Here is a 14,236-nt window from a genome sequence, read left to right as displayed (position 1 = left end):
AAACAGTGAGAAACTCTATATTTGTGCAGTGTGCACATGTCAAAAAAAAAATCACTTCCGATTTGAAGCTTGTGACATATAAACACGCACATCAACCCGATCACTTTCTTTAGCGTTCATATAAACACTACATTCAGATTCATAAATCAGAATGAATTCAGTCTGATTGAACCAAAAATTGTGCATGTAAACGTAGCTGATGTGCATGTGCCGATCATGTGTGCTACACACTGTTGTGCTACGTGGAGACGCGGAGGTGAGAAAGTCTCAACATTTCCCGACCCGACCTAATATTTTGATTTTTTTATTTGTTTGACAGGGAAAGCTGTGCACAAACAGAAACACGCACGCATATATACATATATTCATTTATTAAAAAAAAAAAAACCTCCCCAGAAAAAAGAGCACTTTTCCTACCCCCTTAGCCTGACACAAAACATTCTGCATTTTCACACACACACACACACACACACACACACACACACACACACACAGCATTCCTCAGAATCTGAATTATCCTTAAATTGAAAGATGTTTTGGCCTTGAGTTCCTTTGACTCTTCACTCACCAAAGAAAGGAAAGCATAAAACCACTTTGTTTTTTCTATCAGAGTACATGTACAGCAATTAATAGCCTTACTTTGATCTTGAATATCTGCTTGGTCCACTCAAAGGGGAACGCTGAAAAATGACTGGAAGTTGGTGAAACTGGGTGCCCATACAACCTCTTTAATTTGCTATCTGGATTATATTTACCTGATGGATGACTTTGGTCTCTGCAGCAGATGGACTACAAAAGAAAAGAAAAGAAAAACATTTCCATGAGAGAATCAGATACTAATCTGTCTTATCAAATGAAATGCAGAAATCAAGATGCCTGCTGCTCTCTCAATGTAAACACTGGGATTTACAGAAATTTTACACAGTTAGGCAAACATGCCTGGTAAAAGTCTGTGGCACGGATGTTTGTTCATGCTGGTTTCCTGTATAAGACGATATTTCATATTTATAAATAAGGAACAATGTACTATAAATGAACTTCAACAAAGCATATCTGTTAGAGAGTGTAAGGTGTGTGCCTTCTATCTTGGTGAAGCAATCCCCTAATTACAGAGCTTAGTAATAAAAAAGGACATGTAATTTATAACCACTGGTATGTATGTGATATATTTAAACATGACCATGCTTCTTTAAAAACTGGGAAACAATACATGCCACACCTTTGAAACTGAGGAAGACTGTGGTGGAAACACTTTTGTCATGGCTGTTTGGATGTTGTGCTCTGCACTAAAGATGATTTTGACAATTTTGCCAGTGATCTCTCCATGGGAGAGTGGGGTACTCCTGTGAACTTCCAATATCTTCCGATCATCACGCTCTAAAGCAATAAGATAAAATAGACATTTGAAGAAATAAGATTAATGAACTGTGAGATTTAAAAGCAATTCCAAATCACATTTAATCTACTTCAGGTTTGTACTTAGTTTTAATACTAATAACGAAAGCCATGATAAACATTTTATGAACTGAAGAAATGCTAGCGGTCATTGCCATTTGTGATTAATCCCACCTTGAAGATCATACATGTTGACAACATCTTTAGGCAGGAGAATCAACTCCCACAGTGTGTTCTACCATAAATGGAAGCTAAGTTTAGTTACACTACTGATTGAAAAAAAAAGAAAAAAAACTTTTTTTTGTACATTAAAACATATTTTGGACACACCTTTGGGTTATTTACAAAGAAACTAATGGTTGATGTTCCAATGCTGAATCCACCCAAAACTCATTTAGAAACTCATCTTCAGGCTTGAACAGCTAAAAAGAATCAAACACTGGTTGGTGGGAGAAATCGCAGTGTACAAGTAGCTTATTTGGGAAAAAGAACACCTTGTAGAAAAATGTTTCATGCTTACCTCAGGTGAATCAAGAAATGTCTGAATACAAGGGAAAGAGAAGACTCTAGGACAGAGGGACAAGATCATGCAAACATGTCAAAACTTTACGGACAACACTGACAGGATAAAGCCTGCATTGTAAAAAAATAAACAAAACTCAAATATACCTTCTTGAGTTGCCAAAATAACAGTTGAGTTCATTCAGAAATGTCCTACAGTCCTTTAAAAAAAAGAACAATAGAAGAACTCCAATACCTGAAAAATATGGTTTAAAACCAAAACATGCTTGGCGATTCTAGTACTTTGAGCAGTGAAAAATAAATGCCTAAACATAGTTTCAAAATATTTGTCACGAATTGAAGTAAAAGCTGAAGCAAAGCTTCTGAAATGGAACCAGCAAAGTCTTCTCTTGGTTTCCTTGGTGTCATCCTACAGAGTGCTTCAGTAATGGCCACCTGCATTTCATAATCTGGTGACAGCATCAAATATTACTAAATGAACATTGTATCATACACAAAGTCCCTAGATTATTCATTACAAAAAGACTGTCTGTCAACGCTTTTGCCAAGTCCTCTCTGTAAGAAATGACAACGCAAAAGTGTTTGCCACGAAATTCGCTCTTTTCCTAATGTAAACTCGGTCTGCTTGTGTTGTACAGAAATCTGTTGTCCACTAGAGCGCAGCCTTGCTTGCAATGGGGATGGGAGCGTCGCTCATTTGAAGTGTAGTGTAACCACCGTACTCTGTAATGGCAATTAATGTATGCTGAATGATAGCTTACAAGAGCCCGACATGGTCATCTTACTGGCAGAGTTTATGTATATATATATATATATACCTTTGGTTTTGTTTTGTTTTTTTGCATTTTTAACAGCTTCATGACAATTACCTCTAGACGCAGACAGAAAGGTACTTCATAATCCAAAACAACAGCCCCAAACCGCAGCAAAAAAAAAATCAGATTGATCAAAAGTTCTCTGTAGCGAAAATGTATTACAGAAAAATGTATTACCATGGCAACCTCGTAGAAAACTTCAGTGAGATTCATGGCGTCCTTGGGTGGTTTGTGCTGTTCTTTGAGATGCTCTAACGAAATCTCAAACCAATTCAACATTTAAAAAGCGAGCAGATTATAAATTGTCATACTGACCATCAATTTAGAGGTTTAGCCTATATCAGAATTATATCAGAATTAGAAGGCCTACGTAAATTCACGTCATTTGCGCTGTGCATGGACTTGTAGATGTAGCCTAAAACGCCGACTTGGCATCGAGATAAAATACCAGTGAAAAATACTATTTCTCTACATATAAAACACATATAAATGTGTGTGTGTGTGTGTGTGTGTGTGTCTGTGTGTGTGTCTGTGTGTATGTATGTATGTATGCATGTATGCATTTATCCATTCATTTATACATGCATGCAACGTTTGCTTTCATGGTTACAGGCGTCTGTGCCCGGTAATTGACTAATATGATGTGCTATGAAATTACAGTCTATTCCTGAAATGCTTCAGACGATTCTATGAAGTAAAATTTTTAGGTAGATGTATACACTTTCATTGTTGCGTTTATTGAAAATACAGGAACATTGCGCACCACAATTTCAGACACCTTCATGAAATCAGACGTTAATGGTGGTAAAGTAACAAGTAAAAATAAAATCAAGTGAGACTAAAATAATCCTTTCTGAATTTGTGTGTGCGGATGCGCAAATTACATCTACAAAGTTTTACATTTGCCAACTGTACTGCTACTTTGTAATATATATATATACAAAATAGTAATGCAAATCCAAAGGAACAGGGCAATAATACAAAGAAAAGAATGAACAAACGATAGGCTGCAATAGTTTTATAAAATGAAATAATAGGCCTAATAATAATAATAATAATAATAATGATGACGATAATAATAATGACGACGACAACAACAACAACAATAATAATAATAATAATTGCAACCACGAATGCGTAACCGGTACTCGTACTTGAGTGATAAGTGTCTCGTTAATATTACGGCAAATTTATAAAATAAAACAGCTTGCCTTCATATGTATGTATGAATGAGTATCATTATCGTCTTAAGAAAAACGCATTATTGTTTGTGAAAAATTAGGACATTTTCTGCAAAAAGAAGATTCCAACTAAAAAAATATATATATGCATTTATACTTGCACTGTAAATATATTTTTAGACTGAACAACCACAATGGATAAAAAATAAAAAAAAAACACTGTTAGCTTACATTTGCACCGTGCAGCCCAAAAGGTACATTTAACTAAATTAAAAACACATGAATGTAGCTTACAGTACGCCTATCATTTTGTATATGGTATCTTGAATTCTTGTATAGATAGACTGTCATTTTTCAGACGTCAGACACTGTATGTATTTTAGCAGGAGACTCGCTTGTTTTTCAATATACCAGTTAAATTTGTTTAATGATGAATTTTGTAATATTTGAAATTAGATTACTTTGAGACTCCAGTTGATAGATAATAGATGACCTCATTACAAGGGTATTGCAGTCTGTTATTATTATTAATATTATTATTATTATTATTTGAACCCTTATGTTACAAACAGAAAAAAACTAAAACAACGCCATTCATTTAAACTTCGTGTCCAGGGTGGATGCATCACCTGAAAATCACTTGCATTTGTAATTTTCAATCAATCATCATCGGTGATCGCATATAGATACATAAAAGGTGCGTGTTTATGAGCTGCGTTGTGTTTGTTGTGTTAACGACCGGTCCGTGTTGTGTCAGCAGTGCGGCTTTTCGTTTACACACAACAACTAATGACCTGCAGTAGATCGCATTACCTTACCAACTGGACCAGTCCTGTTCTGTGACCATCAGCCTCGGCTCAGTCCCATTGAAAGTCGCTCGCATTACTTTCGCTGACTACTCGTGAAATACCACACCGTCGGGTTCACTTTTAAAAGAGGCTGTAATTTTCCCCTTAAAACTGTTAACGCAAAGATAAAATCTGGAATGTGTAAGGAAAATTGATTTAACACAAACTGTGCCACTTCCACCCTGTACCTAGTCAAATATCGAGCTTTCGTTATTGAGAAACGCAAGGATCATTTAAAGTGAAAGAACTCAGTGTTTGAGGTAGTGCGTGCGTGCGTGCGTGTGTGTGTGTGTAAGTCCAGCCTCCTTCTTTACATATACACAGCAGCATTTACCTGAGACCATTACCTGTGTGAAGCGCACCTGGACGGACTGGATTTTTACAAGAGAAAATAAAGACGCTTTCTGGAAGTAAAAATCTAAAAGACGTGACTTAGAGATGTACGATATATATTTTTTAATTATCTAGACTCCGAGCAGAATTTTGTCTTCAAGCTGATTTTTAATTCTTATGGTTGCTATGATCCGGAGTTGACTCGCATCATGTCCAAATCCTCAGATCAGTTTGACAGCTCAGATTGCGTGTGTTCATTCGGGATGAAGCTGACTTGGGATATAAACGACCCCAAGCTTCCACAGGTAAATATTTAATATTTTTACGCATTTGTAGGCAAAACGGAACATAATATTTCCTTTTCTTTTGGTATAGCTACTATTCATTCTTGTTTCAGTGTTTAATTTGTACAAAGTATGCTACACAAAAAGCATTTTATAGTTTCTATATGTCTGTCCAAATTTTTTAATTGCATAATGATTAGATGTCCTCTCGCAAAATAAACATCTGAATATGGTAATAATAATGAAAACATACTTTTTCCAGGACACGAAGCAGTATGATGCGTTCCAGGAGTGGACGGATGGATATGTACGTTATATCTACAGCAGTGAAGATAAGAACGCACAAAGACACCTGAGCGGATGGGCCATGAGAAACACCAATAACCATAACTGTCAGATCCTGAAGAAGTCCTGTCTTGGTGTGGTGGTGTGTTCACGAAACTGCTCTCTCCCAGACGGGTCCAAACTTCAGCTGAGACCGGCCATCTGTGACAAAGCACGACAGAAACAACAAAGTACGCTCAGCAACTTTTTCTCCTAACAACCAGCATCTACCAAACGAGTTGGTCGTGTTAGAAACGAATCTGATAAGAACGAACAAACATATTTTACACTACAGGCTTGTTGTAGCGCGTACTGTGAAGAAACTAGAACGAATTTTTTTTTTTTTTGCGGCATTCAGCTGTGAATTCTTTTAGGAACATTTATTTCTAAGAGTGTAGGCTTCGCAGTGACTCATGTTAATCAGTCTTAATAGATTTTGCAGTGAGAATGCTCAATAGACTGACAGACCCAGGCAGACACTATTATGTCAGTATAGCCTGACCCTCTCACTCATGACCTTGACTGTTTGGCTCAGTCAAAACACTTGTTGTACACTTGTCAAAACACTAAAGCTACACATGAGCATTTCATTCAAATATAAAAATAAAATCGGTAATTGTTTGCATATCTGTAAAATGCACAGTAATAAATATTTATTCATACAAAATAGTTTTAGTAATACTGTTTATTCATACATTTGCAGAAAAGCTATGTCCAAACTGTAACTCAGCTCTCGAGTTGATTCTGTGCCGAGGTCACAGTGGCTATCCAGTAACCAATTTTTGGAGAGTAGATGGGAAGGCAATTTTTTTCCAGGTGAGTTTAATTGATTTTATTTTTTTATTTTTTTATTTGCAAACGTCATTTTAGAAATGTTTTGTCAAATAACCAAAAAAATGACATATTTTTTAACTTATTCAAAAGACCTTGGGGGGGCTGGAGCCTAAAGTCAAAAATATAATTTAATATTACTGAATAAACTTTTATACTTAGAGTACACCAAGTCATTTTTGATGAATCAGAGAAGGTAGAAATAAACATCAGGTAGACATAAGTAAACAACTCCTTTTACAGTTTACTAAGTATTAAATACTTTAGAAAAACCATAAGCTTTAATTGCACAGATTGATGTCACTGTAAATAGTTATGATTTATGAATATAAATGTGAGATTTTCCCCTATTCCCAATTCACTCCACGCTGTCTGTTTTAAGGCTAAAGGAGTACATGACCACCCCAGACCAGAGAGTAAGTCTGAAACAGAGGCAAGAAGGAGTGCAGTGAAGAGAAGGATGTCTTCACCTCACTTTTCACAGAAAAGAAGACTGGTGGAGCCAGAGGTAACACACACATATTCATAAAAACTGTGACACTTAATGTTGATCCCAAATACACAAAATTATTATGTATTATTTAGAAGTATTATTATTATTTACAGTATTATTATTTACATTTACATTTAGCAGACACTTTTATCCAAAGCAACTTACAAATGAGGACAATGGAAGCAATCAAAATCAACAAAAGAGCAATGATATGCAAGTGTTATAACAAGTCTCAGTTAGCTTAATGCAGTACACGTAGCAAGGTTTTTTTTTTAAAATCATATAATAAATAAAAAGAAAACCGATAGAATAGAAAAAGAATAGAGCAAGCTAGTGTTAGAGGCCTTTTTTGCTTTTGTTAATTGTATAATAAAATTTTTTTTTTTAAAAAGATAGGTAGAATACAAAAAGATTAGAGAAGCAAGTGTTATTTTTTTTATTTTATTTTTTAAGAAAACAGGCAGTTAGTAAATAAATAGAGTGCAAGTCTAAAAGGGGCAAGTTTTTTTGTAAAGAATAGAGTTAGAATAGAGAGTGCTAGAGTTAGAGGGTCAAATAAAGATGGAGCATTTCATTATTATGTAGCAATTAGAAAACATTTTTCAGACACACAACTATACCTTCTTTGTAGCCATTTTATTATGCATTAGAAGGGCATTCTTAAGACATTATAACATATTAACCTACTCAACTTGTGGTTACAACTTTAAGAGTATGATGATTTCTAACACACGACGAACACATTATATTCTGTTAAGTGATTTGTATAATGCTTCTACAGTGTTTTATACAGTGGGTACGGAAAGTATTCAGACCCCCTTACATTTTTTTTCTTTTTTAATAAATTTGCAAAAATGTCAACAATTCTGTGTTTTTCTGTCAATATGGGGTGCTGTGTGTACATTAATGAGGAAAAAAAATTAACTTAAATGATTTTAGCAAATGGCTGCAATATAACAAAGAGTGAAAAATTTAAGGGGGTCTGAATACTTTCCGTACCCACTGTATGTTGCATATATTGACATTGTTTAAGATCTGCACAGTATCTTTCTATATCTTATGAGAGGCTTTTTACTGTAACATTACAAAAATATTCTTGTAAACATCCAAAAGGTTTTATAATGTGGCCATAATATTTATGTGTTCTTTGTCTGCTTCAGGTAAAGAAACATAAATTAAGTTTTCTTTAAACAACCATAAGATATCATGAATGAGTATTGTGATATTAACAAAACCATATTGCATTGTTCCAGCTGTAAAAGGGTTACCACTGAAATTATAGGAAACACTCAGTATGAAAAACTTCCCCTAACACTTATAAGATGTAGCAAGAGACTGTACAGATCTTAAATAATGTCAATATTTGAGACTTATATATGAGCAATATCACTCCTTTAGCAGTGTGATATGGCTGTATATCAGCACAGCTGTGATTTGGCCGTAGACAAGCCATATAAAACCATATCACACTGCTACGAGTGAGATATTGCATTTATACAACAGTTCGATGGCAAGGGTGTGTAAATACTTAAGAAACAACAATGGTTAAGTTGTTGTTTTAAAAACCCTCTTTTGTGCAGAACTACTTCCTTCCGCCACGGATTCAAATCTCAAGTTGACAGTTTAACAGCTGAGCCCAAGCCTCGGTTACTCATTCGAAAACGTCACTTTAGAACTAGTAATGAAGGAATGTTGTGTTGCTTCATTGAACACTTATTGTATTACTGTATTAAAAGCTCACTGTATTTTGTAGAGTATTATGAGAGAGAGAGAGGGACTGAGGGAGTGTGATTACCTGCATCTGATTTATTCTTCAGCTCAATCTCATATTCACAATAAAACATTAGTTTAAATGTCCTCTGAGGAAAGCGATATCTTTCATCTGTTAAGGGTGATTTCCGATGACAGCGCTGCTCAGTGCATTTGTTGGCTTCGTCTTACAAACTGTTGTTGAAAACTAAAAATAACTTCTTTGTTTACAACCCTGTTTCAGTCTCTTTCAGTATAAAAGTCTTTGCTTATAAAAGTCAGCACTCACTCATAAAATGAGATGTCTCTTGTCGCCATCTAATGGTGGAATACTGTAACTAAAATCACCATCACGAACACATACACCATTTCTCAATAGTAAATACTATTTTTAAATACTACTTTTATTTATATAAATAATATTTATTGAACAATAATATTTAATATTCAACAAAAACAGTCATTATAAAAGTTTCTAGGCAATTCAGTCAAAAGTACGCTCTGATATACAGCATTAATGTTATATAAAATATAACGTGATGAGATTTTGCCTAAAGCCAAAACTATTTGCTCTGGAACAAATAATAGATTAATGAGACCAAAGACTGCCTGTTATATTTACCCAACGCGAATTATATCTCATGTTTCGCCACTATAGAAATATCAGCGCCAGCGGCTCCATAAGAGCTGGCTGGCCGAGGTGAGGCTGCTCTCTGTGGGTTCATGAGCGCTGAACGCCCGCAGACGCCCTGGAGCTCACATCTCCGAAACCGTTGAAGCAAATTTTCAAATAGACGTTATCTTTATTAACAAACTGTATATTTGAAGTCTAAATGAATACATTTTCACCTAAATTTTTTTAAAACTACATTCCGTGACACAAAAACAGTATAATTTTAAAAATTATAGTGGATTAGGGCTTCCGCCATTACACTCGCTGTGAGAAATACAGCAAGTGGAGTGATAGAAATGGTGAAATGGTTGGAGTTCACTAGAATATCACACTCTTATCAGCCAATCAGATTCGAGGACCAGAAAGAACTGTTGTACCATGATCTGTCTGAATACTTGATTCTGACTGGCTGGCAGGTATGCATTGTTTAATGCACAGGTAGTTTGAAGTCAGTTTAATCACTGTTCTTCTATATTAATGTGCTGCTTTAAAGTGCCCCTATTATGGGTAATGAAAGGTTCATATTTTGGTTTTGGGAGTCCCCGCTCCAAAAGCGGCACCTAGTGGCAAAGAATGAATTTGCGTTTTCATTGAGTCCAACAAGTGGGCAGCCAATATGCTAATGTTTCATGTTGACGTCAACATGAAACAGCTTCGGATTCGTTTTAAAAACTATTCATTTCAATGATTCAGAGTCGACTCTTTCTTTTGAGAGACAATAACTGTACACGGTGCACTTTCAGATTTAAAACTTTGCAGGATGTTTTCATTCACTTAGAGCTGTGTTACACACTGCATGAAAGGTAGTTTTCAAGAATCCATAATAAGGGCACTTTAAGTGATGCACACAAACCCACACACATCACTCGCACACAAACACACATGTTGGTATTGGTGGTTTACAGGGACTCTTCAAAGGCGTAATGGTTTTTATACTGTACAAACTGTATTTTCTATCACCCTACACCAACTCTACACCTAAACCTACCCCTTATAGAAAACTTTGTGCATTTTTAGATTTTCAGAAAAACACCATTTAGTATGTTTTTTTTTAAAGCCTTTTGAATTATGGGGATATAGGCAGTGTCCTCATAAACCACCTTCACATTGTAATACCTCTGTCATACCCATGTCATTATACCAATTTTTGTCCCCATAAACCACCCAAACCAGTGCACACACACACAAACACAGAGAGAGAGAGAAAGAGAGATCAGGAGGTTGCAGATTGCACTGCGCACACACTGAAATTTGTCAATGCTGCCCCATGACTTTTATTAATAAAATAGTCTAGAATGGATACTAGATCGCTACATCATATTCCTCAGCAACGAGGTGGTAAAATCGCTGTTTTTGAAGTAAGAGTAAGTACGTAGTGAATCAAAACCTCTACTTTTTTGTATACAGAACTAAAAATGTGCTGTTTACAATGATATGATGATTTTTGAGTGGATTAGGTATTAAGCGCTTTTTGACAGTTCTCCATATGAAGCACCATTTGCAGAAAACTTATCTTCGATTTTCTGTTTTCACTAGCCTGGACGTTACCATGACATGGCCTTTCCAAATATCCACCAGCTCACCATGGAGGGCCCAGAGCGCTTCAGCATCATTGCAGAGTCCAACTTCCCAATACAGACCCAACACTATCCTCCTTTCCAGAACACAGAGCCCTACAAGTTCCCTTATGACACACACACAGCAGCGGCCATGGCGGATGCTCCGAGCTCACTGCAGAAGCCTGCCAACCACCGTTTGTATATGACCCACCCTCCTTGTGGGTATGACTTTGCAGTCCCAGGTTACCTTGGCTCAGGGCCTTATCCACCAGCACTGTATAAGGATCCTTCTAGCCCACAAACTGAGACAGAACCCAGTAAGTCGGGGAGCAGTCTGAGTGGCATGCCTCATGGCACGAGTCCATTAGGCAGCCATGAGCGGAGCTATGCAGAAACTACAGGAAAGCATCATGGTTGGAAGCAAATTCTTAGTAAAGGTGCCTATGGGGATAGAGGAGACTACTCTCAACTGGCAACCAACACCAACCACCACTACTACAACAGTGACTACCCATGTAGGTACACAGGACCTGCCCCTGCCACCCCAGCAGCATTGCAGACTATAATAACCACAACCACAAAAGTGTCCTACCAGCCATGCCCCAAGCCATCTGTTGTAAAATATGGAGAGAATATCTATGATGTGAAAGGCCTGTCTAACTGTAACTCAATCTTGGAAGAAGCCTCTTCCAACTCCTACTCGGACCTGAAGATTCCAGAGGATTCAGGAGTGATCAAATCTGCCCTCTCGTACCAGGACACGCTCCCAGCTAAAATCGAGAGGTCTGAAAACTTTGAGGGCTATCGCTACAGCAGTTACAGCTCAAACAGTTACCCTGAACGAATGTCACATCCTTTTAGGTACGATAACGGAGAATACTGAGGGACTGCAGAAAGACCAAACAGGGCATAAAAAACAAAACAAAGCAAAAAACAAACAAACATTAAAAAACAAAGTACAAAGAAACGTGTTGTTATTTATATTCAGTATTTGAGCTGTTTTAACGTCTTTAGTTTTAAAGTGATTGTAGATAACTGGTGGATTTTTATGTAAACTTTTTATTCATATTGATCAAGACAGACTGACATCAGTGTTGAGTACATTTCCATATATTCAAGTAATGTGTTTAAAGCCATGATTGGTAATTAGCTGTTGTATTTGAAATAAAATAATAATAAAAAAGTGTCAAGGAAGGCAGGAAGGTTTTTTATTTTATTTTTATATTTGATGTTCATTAAAATGGTCTCTCTAACAAAACTGAGGGCATGTACAGCGTGATACTTTTTAGAACAAACATATGTTCATCTACAACAGAAAAAAGACTAATTATGTTAGTCAAATTTATCTCGTTAAGAGGAAACTCAAAGAATCATAGAAAAAAAAAATCAATATACGTCATCACATTTGGGATTGTAAAACAGGAAAAGCCTAATACCTTTTTAGCTTTCACTCAGAGGGTAATTTCTTAAAAATACCAATGTTTGTTCAGCATGTCCATATAGGAAGTCTAAAACATGACGTAATAACATATAATCATGGGCTTTGTGACTGAAAGCTTTTAAGGCATCTGAGAGAAAGCGAACACACTCTTCATAAGCCATCTGAATCCAGCAAAGAATATTCCACTGTCAGAAAGGGATCAAGGATAATCACAAACAATTAATCGGCTGCTTTGAATGAGAGAGGTGCCCTGACAGGCTACAGACCTCCAACCATTCCACTTGACAGAGAAAAAGAGATACAATTAAACAGACAGATAAAATATCTGACAGTCCAGCAAAAAGAGAACACAGAAATATAAAGGCAAGGAGACTGTTAACAGGCAATAAGTGCAAGCCAAAGAAGCTGTAATACCTGCTGCTGACAGCATCTCTCCTCACAGCCACTTTGTAACAGACAAACATGCAGGAATGAACTAACACACACTTAAGCTATGTTTTCAGATGTTCTATTTAGCCTACACAAATGCTGTATTTATTAGTGTAATGTCAGTCACCAGTCATGATTTTGTTTGTGAATAATTGTGTGTTTGATTGGCATTAGCCAGATGTTGTGATTGTTCTTGACCTGCAGCTAGTTGAAAAATTTGAAAACTTTCATTTCTCATCACCACATTTCTCATCTTGATGATACTTTTGCAATTCAGGTCAAAGACATGCAAACTGTCAACAAGGGTCATTCCTGTTATGCTGTAACCTTTCAACTATGTAACTTTTTACATCAGTATTTTTGCAGTATAAAGTAAGGAGTATTTCATTACAAAGATAGGTCAATCAGACTTAATTATGTAAATGTCTCAGATTGTAAATAATGTCTCAGATTTTTTAAACAATTTAAGAAAATGAAACTTGAAATGCCAATTAAATTATTTGTAATTTTATTAACATTAATTTTATTAACATTTCTAATATATGTAATATATTCTAATAGGTAAATCTTATTATGAAACTCCTGGAATATTTTTAGTAAACATATATTTTTTTTAATAGTAGAAGTTAGTTTACATAACCTGGGGACATGGCAAAAATGGCAACATTTACCCAAACCAAAGTAGTGCAATGACATTCAGCCCTATTTAATGTCATAAGTATGTTTAGGAAACCAAAAGTTTTTATTCTCCATAGCCCCATCAAATGGAATTACATAAATGTCTGCTTTCAGATAGGTTTCTACCTAAACAGTTCCATAGGAATCAACCTGTAAATATAGTTAATGTATCATCCTGATTAATTAGATTATCCTGTTAATGTAGTAGGTGATGGAGTCTTCACTGTCATCAACCCAGTGTGAATAGGGTTGACCATTTTGTCCTCCCACACAACTGTAATATCACATGTAAACAATATTTTAATTTCAGAGCGTTTCCTGGTGGTGCAGCACCACCTAAAAGAAAAATCTCTTTTTAAAGCCAAATGAAATATTGTACTTTTTACATGTACTGGTCAATTTGGAGATTTTGGGTTATTTGGCCTCCATCACATGACTAGTGGAAAGAAAAGTAACAATAACAATATGTTTCTATAAAGGCTTTTTCAAATTTTTTTTTTCTCAAGCTCTGAGCCAAACATTCCCACTTCAGTAGCACTTACATACACCAGAATTTCCATTTTTTTACAGAGAGGTTTGTTCATATGTCAGTCCCATTTATTTATGTTTCACCATCCAGTTAGGCTCATCAACCATAACTCCTTCAAAAACAGCTAGAAACCTTGGAGTTGTGATTGATGA

General features: G+C 35.9%; 1 protein-coding gene and 1 long non-coding RNA gene across 2 annotated transcripts; one reads left to right on the top strand and one right to left on the bottom strand.

Annotated features, from left to right (window-relative positions):
* Positions 1–543: 543 nt before the first annotated feature.
* Positions 544–797, bottom strand: LOC107707736 (uncharacterized). Its single transcript, XR_001636298.1, has 3 exons — positions 756–797; positions 640–680; positions 544–558 (listed from the first exon to the last, which is right to left on the bottom strand). It is a non-coding gene; the product is annotated as an uncharacterized LOC107707736 (long non-coding RNA).
* Positions 798–5,303: 4,506 nt separating this feature from the next.
* On the top strand, positions 5,304–11,905 carry LOC107707735 (chorion-specific transcription factor GCMb-like). Its single transcript, XM_016511824.1, has 5 exons — positions 5,304–5,399; positions 5,641–5,893; positions 6,406–6,518; positions 6,916–7,041; positions 10,985–11,905. Exons 1-5 carry the CDS (start codon positions 5,304–5,306, stop codon positions 11,888–11,890), a joined length of 1,494 nt encoding a protein of 497 aa, XP_016367310.1. The 3' UTR covers positions 11,891–11,905.
* The last annotated feature ends 2,331 nt before the right edge of the window (positions 11,906–14,236 follow it).

Source organism: Sinocyclocheilus rhinocerous, unplaced genomic scaffold, assembly GCF_001515625.1.
Source record: "Sinocyclocheilus rhinocerous isolate Xijiao unplaced genomic scaffold, SAMN03320098_v1.1 scaffold4129, whole genome shotgun sequence".
NCBI lineage: Eukaryota > Metazoa > Chordata > Actinopteri > Cypriniformes > Cyprinidae > Sinocyclocheilus > Sinocyclocheilus rhinocerous.
Note: the sequence above shows the minus strand (reverse complement) of the source record. Positions and strands in the feature narration are given on the sequence as shown.

Bases quoted from the DNA above. Each gene is read 5' to 3' on its own strand.
- LOC107707735 (XM_016511824.1), top strand. From the start codon at position 5,304: ATGTCCAAATCCTCAGATCAGTTTGACAGCTCAGATTGCGTGTGTTCA. The intron at 5,894-6,405 runs GTACGCTCAGCA...ATACATTTGCAG, and splicing joins AGCACGACAGAAACAACAAA to AAAAGCTATGTCCAAACTGT. The intron at 7,042-10,984 runs GTAACACACACA...TGTTTTCACTAG, and splicing joins GAAGACTGGTGGAGCCAGAG to CCTGGACGTTACCATGACAT.